Genomic DNA, 16,982 nt, shown 5'->3' on the forward strand with positions numbered 1-16,982 from the left:
TTAAAAATACGTACAGTGTGGCTCCCTTACACTGACCAACGTTTCCCACGGGAGCCACACTTTACGTATTCATGTTTTATGGTTTCTATTTCCAGCTAGGATCCCTGAGGAAGGAGTGTTTCTTTGAAACACGGACTGTGTCGGGCTCCACAAAGAACCATTATTTGGAAAACCACATTTGTTGACTTTTTAAATAAAATTCCTGATTCCAGTACATCAAGATTGTTTTGGGTTACCCCATGGCTCCAGAAAAAGAACGGCTTGAGAAATTGAAAGCAATGGAAGTAAAACCCAGAAGTCTCAATCCATCCTCTGACAAATTTGTAACCCAAGCTTCCTAATTGCTTTTTAAATATCACATGTATTGTGTACATTCTAGAAATTGATGTATCTTTTTGAACCGCCTAGAACCATTCGTGGCCTGGCGGTATATAAGAATAAATTATTATTATTTTTTTTGGGGGGGAGCCATATGGTAACCCTAAGTCATTGTCAAACGTTAAACATCCCAATTTCTAATCAAGATAAAAGTTCAAGTGCAATTTCATATAAAATCCAGCAGCAAATTTGTGCAATAAAACCCAAAGTCTAAAGCGTCCCGTCCCTGGAGATGGAAGCAGGATTCCTCTGTGCGTTCCTTTGAGGTTTCCATTGAGAAAGTCTTTGCTTATCCCTTGGCATAAGCAGAGCTTTGAGTTCTGCTTCTTGGACAGTGCTGGGTCCTTGTGATGTGGACTGATGACCCTCAGACAGGAGGCCGGGCTCAACAGATCTTTCATATGACGTGGTATGGCAAATTTTACATTCCAGCTTTTTCTCTACAGTGCAGGATGTGTGTGAAATAGCTTTAACCCCTTCATGGGGCCCTTTCTGTTGGTTCGATTGTCAGAGCAGAAGCCTTGAAAATTTCACAGCTCTAAAGTGCAAAGAAAAAGGTTCTGATAATTAATGAGAGACATAAAATCCTCCCTTCACAGTGATTAGAGAGTGTAAAAACTGGGGGAAGTAATGAAAGAGAGAAAAGGTGACAGAACGAGAGGCAGGACGCAGTGATACATCCGTGAGCGATGCCTTGACATTTTTAACATCTAGAGCAGAGAAGCCAACTTTTCAAAATTTTTTGGGGTACGAAACAACCCACGTGAATGCTCTACAGTGTTTTGAATCCTAACTCCTCTCACCTTGGGATCTGCATCCCCAACCCTGTATGTCATGTCTGTCTGTCCAAGTTAGATTAGAAGCTCTTCAGAGCAGGGACAATCTATAAATGTCAAAATGTACAGCGCTGCGTATGTCTTTCAACGCTATACAAGTGATAAATAGTAGTCTACAGTCACAATAAAAGAATTTGGTCAATATTGGGGGGGGGGAGGACTCAAGCACCCATAGAGATGAGACCTATGGTCTAGAGAGGTTCTTTTACCTAAAAAAAACAACAACCCTCTAACCCATCTCTCTGGTTCGAGCAACAAAATCTACAGGTAGAAAACATACAAGGAGATTGTGAGAAATATAGAAAATGAATCCCAGCTTCCTCCCCCAAAACACTCTTTGTGCAAAATGTAGCTCCCTGCGACACTCAACAGCCAAATTTAGTGCAAAAGAGAGAAGACAATTCTGAAAACCATTCCTCGCACTTGCATGTCAAAAAGAGGCTTTCCTTCGGACATGTTTAAGTTTGAGAGCTGATTTGGCTACGAAATCACGCATACACTTCACCTCCCCTGGGTTCCTCCAATCCCAGAGCCACCCAGTTTATGCCACACTGGCTAGGGAGAGCGAAGAGAGACAGATTTTAAACACAGCAGTCCAGACTAGCTAATCATTTTTAAAACAACCTCCAGTTCTGCGGTCACTGCCTAGCTGCCCTAAAAACTCCCAATAAAGCATGCTTCTTACTCCTCACTGTAACAAAAGGATATTCAAATTCTGTCATCACTTCAACAACTGCCCCTCATTCTGTAATGCAATACAAAACCCAGGGGCAAAGTAACCATTGGACAAGCTTGGTGGGCAGGTGAAGAACTGGAGAGATGTTGGACCCAGGGTGGAGCAGGAAGAGAGAGATCAGATGCTTGAATGGGGATGTGGGATCATGGTGGGGGGCAGGAAAGACTGAAACGGTGAGGGCTCTTCAGCTTGGAAAAGATTTGGCTGAAGGGAGATATGGTGGAGCAGAACGGGTAGAAGTGGATCGATTTTTCACTCCATCAAAAATTACAAAGACTAGGGGCGAGCATAGAGAGTGACACAGGGGGCGATGCTTGATACAAGGGGAAGGATAACAACACAGAGGGGGGATGTTGGACAAAGAAAGATGGGGACACACACAATTAATACTGAACATGGGGGGAGGGTAGAATAAGGATAGCCACAGGGACACAGAGGAAAGACAATGGGCAGGAAGGGTAAGGATGTAGAGGAAAGATGGACAATGGACAGAGAGAGAGAGAAGAAATGCTAAAAAGACAGGAGACGCTGGAGAGAGTTAAGAAAAACACAAAAGAAACAGAAGACACTGGGCCTAAAACAAGTATATTTTGTTTCTGAATGTATTAATTGTAATGACAGCTTTGGAACATGTTCATCTCTGATATTTTGCATTTCAATTTCTATTACTGTGACAGGTTTTCTATATATAGGTCTGGAATATGTTTGCTTTTTGCAGGTTTGTTTACAGGAGCTCTGAAAGGTTTTTCCCCTCCCCTTCCCTGATCCCCATCTCGGTTTTTCTGCCTGGGGACCATTCAGTCCTAGCTATGCCATTGATAAACTCTTAAAAAAACAAAAAAAGAAAACCAACAGCACCTATGGAGAAAACAAGCCACATGAACCAGGGCTGGCAAAGCAATAGTACAAATATTACACTAGCCTTAGAACACGCCGACACTTTCTGTGAGACTAGGATGATCCCTACACAGAAATTGGAATACTGCAACTCAGTCAAACTTGACCGAACATAGACTGACTCACCAAATACAGAAATGTGCAGCCAAATATTGAACTGCGAAATGCATTTCCTCCTTTCCTGTGCAAAATGCAGAGCAGAGAGAGGAAATCAAAGAACGAGCAGGAAAAAAACGGTGTCTAATCCTGAGGAAAAAGGAGAACCCAGACAAGACTAGCACCAGAACCAAAGGCACTTTGAAATTCTTTCCCTCTCTAGACTGTCAGGCTCAGAGAATTTCGTGAGAGAGACAGGTAAGAGTCACAGGAGAACACAAATTTCCTGTATCAGCTTTGAACTGCTCTGGTCTCTCTTGGCTCTGGTTCACAGATACTGCAGTGCAAGAACCGCCGATACTGGTCCATTGACCTCGGCGCCTGGAGCTGTTAGACTTCACTGAAACAGAAAGAGAAAAAAAAATTGGTCACCATAAATCTCCATTACAGCCTTTGTCATAAAACCTAAAGGGATCTAAACGGGGGTTCTCAACCAATGTGTCACCAAACATTTGGTGTACATAACGAGTGTGTGCTTTCAGGGATCCTGCGAATCAGGTTCTTGGATTCACCTTTATTTCTGCTTCCCGACTAAATTAAACCTTAAATTTAAAGACAGGGTCTTGTCTGTTGCTTCACTGTTTCTAGCAGTGGATGGATTTTGTGCTGCTATTACTGAGTTGTCATCAGAATTTTAATATACGAGATTGCTTTGTATGGCAAGCGATAAATCTAGGACTGATGTATTGCACATCATTTTTTCATATGGGATTGAATAGTCGCCAAATTCACACTACATTGATTGTCAACCGTGTAATGTTTGGGACATTTTTGGCTCAGGGCTGAATTGTCGCGCTCACTGTGTCCCAACAGAAAAAGGTTGAAAACCACTGCTCAGAAGGAACGGAGAGAGATGTTAAATATTTCCATGGTACACACACACACACACACACACACAGGAGTCAGGTCTCTGTAAGCAAAATGGAGGTTTTCTATTGAGGGTTCTAAGATAATGGTGAAAGAGGGTAGACTCAGGAGCTATTTCTTTACAAAAAGGGTTGTAAATGCACTTAATAACCTCCTAGCGGAGGTGGTGGAAAGGCGGACTGGATCTCAATTCAAGAACACATGAAGAGAGGATCTCGAGGGAAATGGCCCATATGGTCTTTTCCTGCCATCGTGTTTCCAAGTCGCCTGATCTGTTTCCCTTCAGTGATCCTAAGTTGTTCCTTGTATCCTCCCCCCCCTTATGTTCTCAGACTGGGTGGAGATCTGTCTTTAATAGCTGACCACAGACCCCTCTTCTCCCATTCTGGGTAACCTAGGGGCCCTGATGGTCTTAAAGGAGGCCTCTTGTGCTGTGTGTACTTCAAGTGTCTCGTACCTCTCTAGAAATCTGTTAAGGAAGGTTATTAATGCAATACTTACGAAACTGAGGTAGTGCATTTCAGGTAAACGCTTCTGATTCTTTGAAGCTCTTTTCGTGTCAGCTTACGATTTGTTAATGGAGCAACAGTTGTGGTACAGTCTGTTCCCTCCCGGAAAGGGCTAGAGAGAGTGCTAGCATCCCCTGTTTTGTCCTTTATCAAGATATTCTCCACGTTAAGTGTCCTTGGAAAGTGTCTCTCATTACACTCTGATTCCATCGGAGAGAGAGGCCCTTCACACTTCTCTGCATGTGTTGGGGGTTTCTCAGTTGGCCTTAGATTTGTCCATAAACTCTCAAAAGATGGAGGACTGTCTCTATCAAGCCTCTGGGAGAGAGACACATTCTTGATGTGGACAGGGATCCCAGAACCATTTCTAAGTTTCAGAATGTCTTTGTTGGGTAGCACCGACTCTTCCTCCTTCCCATGATTGGTCAATGGCAAATTAGAAAGAGGATGCTCTTCCAGGGTCTCCTGGCCCAAGTCTTCCGCGCCGGATGTTCTGCAAACCCACCCTTCCACATCAGAGAGATGTGAGGTGCATTCACTACAGTCTTTAGCAGATAACGTTCTCCACTCCCTTTCCATAATTTCTGCCCTCTGCAATGTCTCCACCACCAAACTGCATCTGGGAAAACTGGAGATTGGTAAGTGATCTGTGGAGCCAGAATCCAGGCTTTCTTCTTCAGTATCAGAGAAAGGAGATGCCCCTCGAAGCTCCATAAAGGACCCCATATCCGGCATGCTTCTGAATGGATGACCAGTGAGTGGAGAATCATGAGAAGAGTCTGTTGTCAGCTCACTGGAAGAGTCAGAGGTATGCAAGGACCTCAGGTCTAAGGCAGACTGGGCCATCCGGGGTGCTTGATTTGATCTTAATTGATGCCTTCTCTGGTGCTGAAGCTCTGGGCTTGGAGAGGTGTCCTCCAGATCAGCAACCCATGACAAAAGAACCTGGTTTTCGTGGATCCCAGTTCCATACCTGTGCCCCTCATCTTTGGACAGATCCTCCAAGCTGCTGCTTTTGGCTGTTCTTCTAAAACCAATGTCATCTTCGTGGTCTGGGGCTGTGATGGCATCTGTGATTACCAGTTGTGGCAACACTGCAGAAAACTCGGAGCGACTACGAAAGAAAAGCAGATTATCAAAGACCACATTGCAAGTGTTCCCTCTCTTAGCCCCCTCCCCCCCCCCCGTCCTAATAGCTCACTCTCTGATGAACAAACTTTAATCCATCTGTCTGTGTTTGGTATAATTGCTATTTTGCAGGATCACTCCTGGGGCAATTTTCATTATACACCTTGCAACAGCAGGCACTTTGAAAAGAGAAACGATTCAGGTATTTATGTACCCCTAGATCTGCACAAGAATACAGAGGTGGAGTCTTTTCAGAAATGGATTCCTGACATCTGGAACAAAACCTTTTAAAAACTCATTTATTAGCAGAGTCGGCTGGGACGGCCCACAGACACCCGTCACCAGGTGGAATTAGCTTAGGTGTTTGCTTGTTTTTGTGCATGTTTTTTTATTAGTATTTGTGGTATAAAGGTAGTTTGTAAATATATAGAAATAAAACAAAGGACAAAAGAAATAAGGTAAAACCTTTTTTTATAAGGCCCAGCGCTGTGGAAGGCTTTACCTTTGTCTTTGCGCCAGTTCTGACATGCTCTGGAATTTTTTCAGCGTTGTTTTGGTGTGAGCCATAGAAACATAATGGCAGATAAAGGCCAAATGGCCCATCTAGTCGGCCCATCCACAGTTCGTTTTTTCTTTCCTGTTTTGTATTTGTCTTTATCATTGTATGTGATTTTGTTCCTCGCTTAGATTTGTGGATAAACGGGTTATAAATAATTTTAAATAAATATCTCAAAATAAATATATGTATTTAGCCCCATCTCCCTCCACCTCCAGGAATGCCCATAATCTCAGCCACTTTGCAGAGGATAATTTTCAGGCACCCTGATCTAGCCAGCCAGATCGTTCTCCTAATTGCCTCAGCGGTTTTAAGAGCCTCCAGATACTTCTGCCACAACCTTCCAAGTTACAGAAAGAAGAGTTTCTCAATGGAGCGTGACGTAGGGTCATTGCTCATTTCCTCGTCGCCTCACTCATCCTCTTGCCAATCAGAGCCTCTGTGTACTCCTGCCACACACCAACCGTATCCTGTAAGTGCATGGAGCTTAACGGTATAAGCAGTCTTAATTTTTATACTGTGTGTTAAGCTCCATGTATTCAGAAAGTCCTCCCAAACTCTGCGTGTTCCTGTCAGACTACAAGAGACCCCTTTCCACCGACAGGACCTTCCTTGAAGACAGGCAGTCAGATTCAGAGAGTGCAGTTACTTCAGAAGGCTTCCCAAGATTATACCCACAACCCAGGGGGGCAGGGTTGGGGTGTTACAGGACGGGGATAGGCGGGCCTGGAGGTGAGTCTAGGGGGTCCGGATTTTCCGATTGGAAAATCTGGCAACCCTACTTAAACCCAAATAGAGGAAGTTTTCAAAAAACTGTCTCTCTCTGTATAAGAGGCCAGAGTTTTCTAAGAATATTCATAACTTCAAAAGCAAGAGCAAATGATCAATGCCAAGTCATAAAACCTAGTCTTTTAAGGACTAGATTCTTCTGTTCTTTGTAACATGTCTGTATGTGCACTTAAATGGTGATTATGATAACATAACACAAATGAAATATTATAACATTAGAAAAATTCCATGGTTGAGTTATTCAGCTAGATTTTTTTGTTCTCCTGTGGAGACAAAGACTGTGTCTGAATTCAAGAAAGCATGGGACAGGCACGTGGGATCTCGTAGGCAGAGGAGGAGATGGTGGATGCTGTGGATGGGCCATTTGGCCTTTATCTGCCGCCATGTTTCTATATTTCTATAACCATAAAGCTCTATGACCTCACAATGCAGGTGCAAAGAGCCTTAGCCTATAAGGAGAGGAGATAGTGGATGCTGCAGATGGGCAGATTGGGTGGGCCATTTGGCCTTTATCTACCCCCTGGCCCCATCACTCTTGTCTAATCCTAACAAATACAGCTGCATCCTGTGAATTATGTACCCATGTAACCCTGACACGCACCTTCCCATGTCCAGTGCAAGGTCATCGCTTCGATTCGAAAAGGCAGGAGAGCTAGAAGGTGATGGATGACTCTGGAGATTCATAGCTGTGTAGAGAGCTCGAGTTTTCTTTGCATGTTTTAGAGACTCTTCAGTTTTCAGGTTTTTCAGGGTGTCCTGTTCAATATGAGCAAAGATACAGCACACAATGTGGATTACTGGTGTTCAGTCTCTGTCTTTTGGGTCATTCAATTTTACTGCATCCTTCAAGTTTGCCCTTATCTGGAAATTTCTAAAATGTGGACATTAGTTCATACATGATTACAGGAATTCACTTTACCTTCTTCTTCTAAAAGACTTCAATACATGAGAGCAGATACAGATCTATAGGGGTTCATCTAGTCTGCCCTGCAAGGCAGTCAGACCTAGGGTAACCATCCGGTCTGATGAGGACCAGCCAGCATGGTTTCAACAAAGGCAGATCTTGTTTAATGAACTTGCTGCACTTCTTCGAGGGAGTAAACAGGCAGATAGACAAGGGCGATCCAGTCGACAAGGTTCCACATGAACGACTACTTCAGAAAATTGCAAGCCATGAAATCGAGGGTGAAATACTGACGTGGATTAAAAACTGGCTGGAGCATAGGAAACAGAGAGTAAATGGACAATACTCGGACTGGAAGAGCGTCACCAATGGGGTGCCGCAGGGCTCGGTGCGTGGATCCGTGCTCTTCAACATCTTTATATACGATCTGGACATTGTTACGACGAGTGAGGTGATTAAATTTGCGGACGATACAAAGTTATTCAAAGTAGTGAACACACATGGGGATTGCGAAGATCTGCAACGTGACATAATCAAGCTCAAGAAATGGGCATCGACATGGCAGATGAGGTTCAACGTGGATAAGTGTAAAGTGATGCATGTTGGTAACAAAAATCTCAGCACGAATACAGGATGTCCGGGGCGGTACTTGGAGAGACCTCCCAGGAAAGGGACTTGGGAGTTCTGATCGACAAGTCAATGAAGCCATCCACGCAATATGCGGCAGTGGCGAAAAGGGCGAACAGAATGCTAGGAATGATAAAGAATGAGTAACCTTGAAAGGGACCTGGGGTGATGGTCGACACATCACTGAAACCATCGGCGCAATGTGCGACAGCCTCAAAGAAAGCAAACAGAATGCTGGGCATCATCAAAAAGGGTATCACAACCAGGACGAAGGAAGTCATCATGCCGCTGTATCGCGCAATGGTGCGCCCGCACCTGGAGTACTGTGTTCAATACTGGTCGCCGTACCTCAAGAAGGACATGGCGATACTCGAGGGAGTGCAGAGGAGGGCGACTAAACTGTTAAAAGGTATGGAAAATTTTTCATACGCTGACAGGTTAAAAATGCTGGGGCTGTTCTCCCTGGAGAAGAGGAGATTTAAATGGGGACATGATAGAAACCTTCAAAATCCTTAAGGGCATAGAGAGAGTAAATAAGGACAGATTCTTCAAACTGTGGGGAGCCACAAGCACTAGGGGTCACTCGGAGAAATTGAAAGGGGACAGGTTTAGAACAAATGCTAGGAAGTTCTTTTTTACCCAGAGGGTGGTGAACACATGGAACGCGCTTCCAGAGGATGTGATAGGCCAGAACTCTGTACAGGGGTTCAAGGAGGGTTTGGATAAGTTCCTGGAGGATAAGGGGATAGAGGGGTACAGATAGAACTTGAGGTAGGTTATAGAAGTGGTCAGAAAACACTTCACAGGTCGTGGACCTGATAGGCCGCCGAGGGAGCGGACCGCTGGGCGAGATGGACCTCGGTCTGACCCAGTGGAGGCAACTTCTTATGTTCTTAAGGGGATCACGAACAGATCGGAGAAGGTTATCATGCCGCTGTACTGGGCCATGGTGCGACCCCCACCTGGAATACTGCGTCCAGCACTGGTCGCTGTACTTGAAGAAGGACATGGTACTACTCGAAGGGTCCAGAGAAGAGTGACTAAGATGGTTAAGGGGTTGGAGGAGCTGCCATACAACGAAAGATTAGAGAAACTGGGCCTCTTCTTCCTTGAAAAGAGGAGGTTGAGAGGGGACATGATCAAAACATTCAAAATACTGAAGGGAATAGACTTAGTACATTACATTACATTACATTACATTAGTGATTTTTATTCCGCTTGTACCTTGCGGTTCAAAGCGGATTACATAAGAAGAGAACTGGACATTTCCAGGATGGTACATGACAATAGAGAATACAGTTTGAGGATAGAGACTTAATGACAGAATGATAGTAAAGACTTAGTAACATCGGAAGATGTTTTGGACGGCAGTGTTTTGGTTTCTTGGGGGATGGGGTGAGGGAGGTTAGGTAGATTGTATATGCTTTTTGAACAGCAGTGTTTTGATTTCTTTACGGAATGTCTTGAGGTCTGATGTTGTGGTTAACAATCTGGTGATGGAGGGTTCGAGTTTTGCAGCATGTGTTGCCAGGAGGCTATCGTAAAGCTTTTTGCGGTGTGTACCCTTGAGTGGTGGGTATGTGAATGATGTCAGTGTTCTTCTTGTTCTGGTTGGAAGGTTACGGTTTAAGCGGTCATCTAGGTAGGTGGGTGCAGTACCGTTAATTACTTTGAAGAGTAGACAGTATAGTTTGAATTGAATTCTGGCTCGAATCGGTAGCCAGTGTGAGTCTAGGTAGGCATTGGTGATGTGGTCAAATTTTCCGAGTGAGTAAATTAGTCTAAGGGCTGTGTTCTGAACAGTTTGAAGTTTTTTGATCATGTTTGTGGGGCATGGTAGATAAAGGATATTGCAATAGTCCACGAGACCTAGTACCAGGGATTGTACAATTATCCTGTAGTGTTCTTTGTCAAAGAATTTCCTTATTTTTCTTAAGTTGCGCATTGTGAAGAATGCTTTTTGGGTAGTTTTGTTGATTTGGGTCTGCATAGTGCAGCATCTGTCTATCAGCACTCCCAAGATTCTGAGTGAGGTCTGGATTGGGTATTTGGTTGCTTTAATTTCTAGGTCTGTTATGGATGGGTTTTTGTCCGTTTCAAGCATTAGGAATTTGGTTTTGTCCGAGTTTAGTTTCAGTTTGTGGTTTGTCATCCATTTTTCTACTTCGTCCAGAATTATTTCCAGGTGTCCTGTTGAGGTGTGGTCTTTGGTTTCAAAGGGGAGGAGAATAGTTATGTCATCTGCGTAGCTGAATGATGTTACACCTAGGTCGTCTAAAGTGGTGCCGAGGGAGGAGATGAAGAGATTGAATAGAATGGGCGACAGTGGTGACCCCTGCGGGACTCCGCATGGATTTGACCATGGGTTAGATTTCGTGTTGTTTGTCTTAACTCTGTACGTTCTTGTTTTAAGGAATCCTTGGAACCAATTGTAAACCACCCCTGAGATCCCGATTGCATCAAGTATCTGGAGTAATATGGTGTGATCGACTAGATCGAAGGCGGCGGAAAGATCTAGTTGGATGATTAGAATCCTGTGTCCTTTACTGAGGTGTTGTCGGGCTATGTCTAGTAGTGTTGCTAGTAGTGTTTCCGTGCTGTGGTGGGATCTGAATCCTGATTGAGAGGAGTGAAGTATATTATGGTCAAATAGGTAGTTGGTGAGGTATTGAGTCACTAGTCCTTCAATCAGTTTGACATATAATGGGATCGAAGCGATAGGTATGTAGTTGGTGGGAGCGTCTATAGGACCTTTTTGATCTTTCAGTAGGGGTGTGATTATGATCTCTCCAAGATCTTGTGGGAATTGACCTTCTGTGAGAGTGCTTTGAATCCATTGCATGAGGTTGGTTTTGAATTTAAGGGAGGCATTTGTAAGCAAATACGATGGGCAGTAGTTCATGTCGCATGAGGTGTGGCTGTATTTTTTGTATAGTCGGTTCAAATCAGACCATTGTAGGGTTGGGAATGTGGTCCATGTTCTGTCTGCAGGTATGGCTTCTTCCGTTGTGGGGGTTGTTATCTCGTAGAGTTTGGTGGTTGAGTTGTTGAAGGTATTTCTGGTTGTAGTGATCTTGTGTTTGAAGTGGTCTGCTAGTTGAGAAGCTGTTGGTGGTTTATTGCCTTGGGTGGCAAGGAATGGGTTTGTGTCCGTAAGTTTTTTTACTAAGTTGAAGAGTGTTTTTGTATCAGAGGTGTTTGTGCCAATTAGTTTAGAATAGTATGTTTTGCGTTTTTCTTTAAGTTTGATGTTGTATAGTTTGATTTGGGTTCTCCAAGCGGATTTGGTTTGATCGTTTTTCTTTTTTCTCCAAGATCTTTCAAGTTGTCTGCAAAGCCTTTTTTGTAGGAGGAGTTCGGAGTCGAACCACTTGTCTGAGGATCTGCAGGTTCTATGTTTGGTTTTTTCAGGGGCTAGCTCGTTCAAGGTTGTTTCACTTAGGATGCGCCAGTGATTTACGAAGTCAGTTGGGTCGATGGGGGCGATTATAGGGTCCACTTTATCCCAGAATGTGGCAGGCTCAATTTTCTGTCTGGATTTGAAGGTTGTTTTTTGTGGTTTGGGTTTTGTGTTATTTTGAGGCCAGTTGATGGTGAAAGTGTATTTGTAGTGGTCTGACCAAAGAGAGGGATGCCAGGTACCATTGTTGATATGAATTTTTGGGGTGTGGATGTTATGAGACGTGAATGCTGCTATATCAAGTTGGTGGCCTTTTTCGTGCGTGGGTTCAGGATTGAGGATCTGGTAGGATAGGGCGTCGAGGTATGAAAGTATATCGTCTACTTGTTTGGATGTGTGGTCCTCGAGGTGGAGATTGATGTCTCCTAGGAGCAAATTGTATGTGGAGGTTAGGGAGTTCTGGAATATGAATTCTTCGAGTTCAAGTTTTGAAGTGTTCCATTTTCCTGGAGTGATGTAGCATAATAGACAGTTCAAGGTGTCTGTGAGTGTAGTGTCGGAGAGTTGGCATGCAAGAAGGTCTAAGTGAGGGGTTGAGTGTTTGTGTAGAACTTTTAGGTTGAGGTTGTTTTGTACTAGAATAGCTAGTCCTCCCCCTCGTTTGTTTTCTCGACAAACCAGCTCTAATTTATACCCTTTGGGGCAGAATTCGGTTATGCAAGGGTCCGAATTGGATGTTAGCCAGGTTTCGGCTAGGAAGAGACAGCTTAGTTGTTCTTCAGTCAGCCAGTCTTTAATTAGGTTTGCTTTTGGGCTAATTGATCTTATATTCATGTAGGCACAGGTTAATGAGGTATATTTTGTGTTGGAATTAGGATTGCAATTAAGGTAGAGGATATTTTTTGGTGGAGTGAGTTGTTTTTGAGTAGTAGTCTTGTGCTTTGGTGGAGGTCTTTTTCCCCAGGTGGTAGGAATGTGATCTTGGCTGGTCAGTGGGCAGGATGTTAGGGTTCTCGTGGTGTGGATTTTTCTGGGCGGATGTGGTTGTCTATAGGTTGTTGTCAGAATTGGGATGGGTGATAGGTGATATCCTGTGGTTTGCCAGTTGGAAATGAGTAGTGAAAGTATTAGGATTAGGATATAAAGATAAAGACTTAGTAGATAAAGACAAGACTGTTCACCCTCTCTAAGGTAGGGAGAACGAGAGGGCACTCTCTAAAGTTGAAAGGGGATAGATTCCGTTCAAATGTAAGGAAGTTCTTCTTCACCCAGAGTGGTGGAATACTGGAACGCTCTTCCAGAGGCTGTTATAGGGAAAAACACCCTCCAGGGATTCAAGACACGGTTAGACAAGTTCCTGCTAAACTGGAACGTATGCAGGTGAGGCTGAACTCATTTAGAGCACTGGTTTTTGACCTGGGGATCACCGCGTGAGCAGACTGCTGGACATGATGGACCACTGGCCTGACCCAGCAGCAGCAATTCTTATGTTCTTATGCTGTGAAGTGTTGGCTTGCACGTGGCCTTCATGCTTCTTGGCTGTTGCCTATTTTTGGAAGAACAGCCCTTTGAGAGCTAAACTTAAATTGAAATACTGAAATTGCTTGTGAGTAAAATACTGGAGAAAGAAGAATTTTAGGACACCTGAACCTAGAGATGAAAATGGCTTAGGCTACAACATTTGTACCATTGCTGTAATTGATTCCTATCTGCCTATCTTTCCTAAATAAAAAGTTACCATGAAACGTGAGATGTCACAGTGCATCGCACTCTCCCATCAGTGTCCTCACCTGTGCATGTCTGATTTTCTGTATCCAGTTCTTACAGCTGGAAGGGCTGGAACTCTGAAAGCTTAGAGCAGCCGATGCACAGCAAAACTCATTCAAGTAAATGAGGAGGAAAGAATCTTAAAGAAAAACAATGACGACAGAACATGAGACAAACAAATGGTGGCTGGAATTGTCAGGGACAGCAGGCAGAGACCAGGGAGCTCATACGTGGACAATAGCCAAAGTCAGAGGAGGGTCAAATGAGACTGAAGCAGCACAGAGAGGGATTCCCAGTGCCAGAGGAGGCTGTGGACGGCCAAAGTTGGAAGTGCAGACAGAAAAACGTTGAAGGCCTAGTAGGAGCAAAGCTGCCCTCAATGTTGTTTAGACACAGTAGGGAATATGTTCATTGCTAGATCAGCCAGGAGTGGCGTGGAAGAGGGAACGGCAGCAGAGATATAATCATCCTTCAATCACAGAGGGCAATACTCACTGGGATCCCGCAGCCCACGGCAGACAATTCTCTCCGTCAGAAGTGGGGGGCGGATTACTTTGCAGCGCTCAGACTTCTTCTGCATCTTAGTTATCAGCAACACATCAATGAATAAGAAACAATGAACATCCAGCTAGAAAGGAAAGAAAGCGCTGGAATTACTTGGCCAGATCTATTGGCAATTCTAGCTATGGATTCTGCAGCAGTTCACATTATACTCGGTAAATAATACTGTCATCGTTCCAGTCACTCTGCTCACAACCTTGGAGTCGTCTTCGATTCCGACCTCTCATTTTCCACGTACATCCAACAGACTGCTAAAGCCTGTCGCTTCTATTTCTACAACATCACCCAAATTCACCCCTTCCGCTGGAGCACACTACCTGGACCCTTGTTCACACTCTCGTAACCTCGCTACACTCATGTCACCCCTCTCCTTAAGTCACTTCATTGGCTCCCTATCCGCCTTCGCATACAATTCAAACTCCTATTGCTGACCCACAAGTGTGTTCATTCTGCTGCTCCTCAATATCCCTCCTCTCTTCTCACATCTTATACACCTCCCAGAGAACTCCGTTCCTCAGATCAGCTGCTCTTAGCTATACCCTTCTCCTCCACTGCCAATTCCAGACTTCGTTCCTTTCATCTAGCTGCCCCATATGCTTGGAATAAACCACCAAGCCCGTTCCCTTACTTTGTTTAAAAGCAGACTGAAAACCCACCTTTCTGATGTAGCCTTCAATCCATAACCCTACTCCTCACTGCCCTAGCCAGCAGATTAACCACCAACCCTAACTGTATCCCCACCCTGGCATCCTATTTGTTCAGTTTGTAAGCTCTTTGGAGCAGGGACTGTCTCCTTTCAAGTTTCTTTATTTTTGATATACCGTTTATCAGTCAGGTATCTAAACGGTTTACAATAAATTTATCTAATGTTAAAATAGATAAAGTAAACAGGAGTATGAACAGACTGACGTACATGAAACGAGGGGGAGGAGAGAAAGGTAAGTTAGTAAATACATTGAGAAAAGTAATAATTAACCTTTTGACACCTGTGGACCGGCACTGGTCTGCGGACCGGTGATTAAAGAACACTGGGCTAAGTCATGGGCCAGACCCCAGACCCCGTCCCCTTAATAGTACTAATTGTAACACCATTTTTTCCATTCATTTTTCATATATACACACATACAATATAATCTTATTAACAACACATAATGGTTAGCCACAAAATTAAACTACACAAAGCACACACTGTATGCTTCTCAACAGTCAATCCTACCAGAACACAGATAACCCCTATGCAAATACGGGACCAAAGCTAAAAGTACTAATTTATACAAACAACCCTAAGATACAAGACTCTTCATGCAGTACAACCCCAGAGGAACTTTGAACAGTTTAGTATCTGTAAATTTAATCTCCTCACTCATCATTCCAATTTCCAGATCGTTTATAAATAAGTTAAATACTGGTCCCAGTACAGATCCCTGTGGCACTCCACTGTTTACTCTCCTCCATTGAGAAAAATGGCCACTCTGTTTTTATGTCCAAAAACCAGTTCTTAATCCACAACTGAACTTTGCCTCTTATCCCATGGCTCTTTAATTTTCTAAGGAGCTTCTCATGAGGAACTTTGTCAAAAGCTTTCTGAAAATCTAGATATATTATATCAGCTGGTTCACCTTTAGCCATAAGTTTATTCACACCTTCAAAGAAGTCAAGCAAATTTGTGAGGCAAGATCTCCCTCGGCTGAACCCATGCTGACTCTGTCTCATTAAATCATGTTTGTCTACGTGTTCCACAATTTTATTTTTTATAATTGTTTCTACCATTTTGCCCGGCACTGAAGTCAGGCTTACTGGTCTGTAATTTCCCGGATCTTTTTAAAAATTTGCATTAACATTGGCCACCGTCCAATCTTCAGATACTACAGACGATTTTAGCAACAGTTTACAGATCACTAAGAGCAGATCAGCAATTTCTTGTTTGAGGTCTTTCAGACCCTGGGATGTATACCATCCAGTCCATGGGATTTATCACTCTTTAACTTGGCTTAGTATGTCTTCCAGGTTCACTGATATTTTTTTCAGTTCCTCCACATCATCACCCTTGGAAACCATTTCCAGTTCTTACATCTTTTTCCATAAAGACAGAAAAAAATAATTCATTCAGTCTATCGAGGTCCTAACCCTCCGGTCTTGCACATGCACGACCTGGTTTGGTTTCTATACTCATTACCTGGTTAGTTTTCTATACTTGTGTTACATCCCAGCTCCTCCCTCAGTATCCCATGATCCCTTTATCCTTCAGGAATCCGTCCAATCCCTGTTTGAATCCCTGTACCGTATTCTGCCTGATCACTTCCTCCGGTAGCGCATTCCAAGTGTCCACGACCCTTTGGGTGAAAAAAAACTTCCTTGCGTTTGTTCTGAACCTATCTCCCTTCAGTTTCTCCGAATGCCCCCTCGTACCTGTTGTCCCCTTCAGTCTGAAGAATCTGTCCCTATCCACCCTCTCTATGCCCCTCATGATCTTGAAGGTCTCTATCATATCTCCCCTGAGCCTCCTCTTTTCCAGAGAGAAGAGCCCCAGCCTATCCAACCTCTCGGCGTATGGGCAGTGTTCCAGCCCTTTTACCATTTTCGTTGCTCTCCTTTGGACTCTCTCAAGTACCGCCATGTCCTTCTTGAGGTGCGGCGACCAATACTGAACGCAGTATTCCAGATGCGGACGCACCATCGCCCGATACAATGGCATGATGACTTCCCTTGTTCTGGTTGTTATGCCCTTCAACAGGATGCTTGGCATCATAAAGAAGGGCATAACAACCAGAACAAGGGAAGTCATCATGCCATTGTATCGGGCGATGGTGCGTCCGCATCTGGAATACTGCGTTCAGTATTGGTCGCCGCACCTCAAGAAGGACATGGCGG

The 16,982-nt window shown here is 43.9% G+C and overlaps 1 protein-coding gene across 4 annotated transcripts in view; it reads right to left on the minus strand.

The window, feature by feature from the left end:
* Nucleotides 1-361: 361 nt before the first annotated feature.
* The window catches only part of PLEKHG6 (pleckstrin homology and RhoGEF domain containing G6), a 37,641-nt gene continuing 21,020 nt past the window's right edge, over nt 362-16,982 (minus strand). For all 4 annotated transcript variants that reach the window (XM_033925111.1, XM_033925110.1, XM_033925108.1 and 1 more), the window contains exons 13-17: nt 14,046-14,178; nt 13,574-13,689; nt 7,454-7,608; nt 4,372-5,493; nt 362-3,343 (exon numbers count right to left, since the gene is read on the minus strand). In XM_033925111.1, coding sequence (XP_033781002.1) covers nt 3,334-3,343; nt 4,372-5,493; nt 7,454-7,608; nt 13,574-13,689; nt 14,046-14,178 — 1,536 coding nt within the window. In that variant the 3' untranslated portion in view covers nt 362-3,333. The remainder of the gene's footprint in view (nt 3,344-4,371; nt 5,494-7,453; nt 7,609-13,573; nt 13,690-14,045; nt 14,179-16,982) is intronic.

The sequence above is a fragment of the Geotrypetes seraphini genome, chromosome 16 (assembly GCF_902459505.1).
Source record: "Geotrypetes seraphini chromosome 16, aGeoSer1.1, whole genome shotgun sequence".
Lineage (NCBI taxonomy): Eukaryota > Metazoa > Chordata > Amphibia > Gymnophiona > Dermophiidae > Geotrypetes > Geotrypetes seraphini.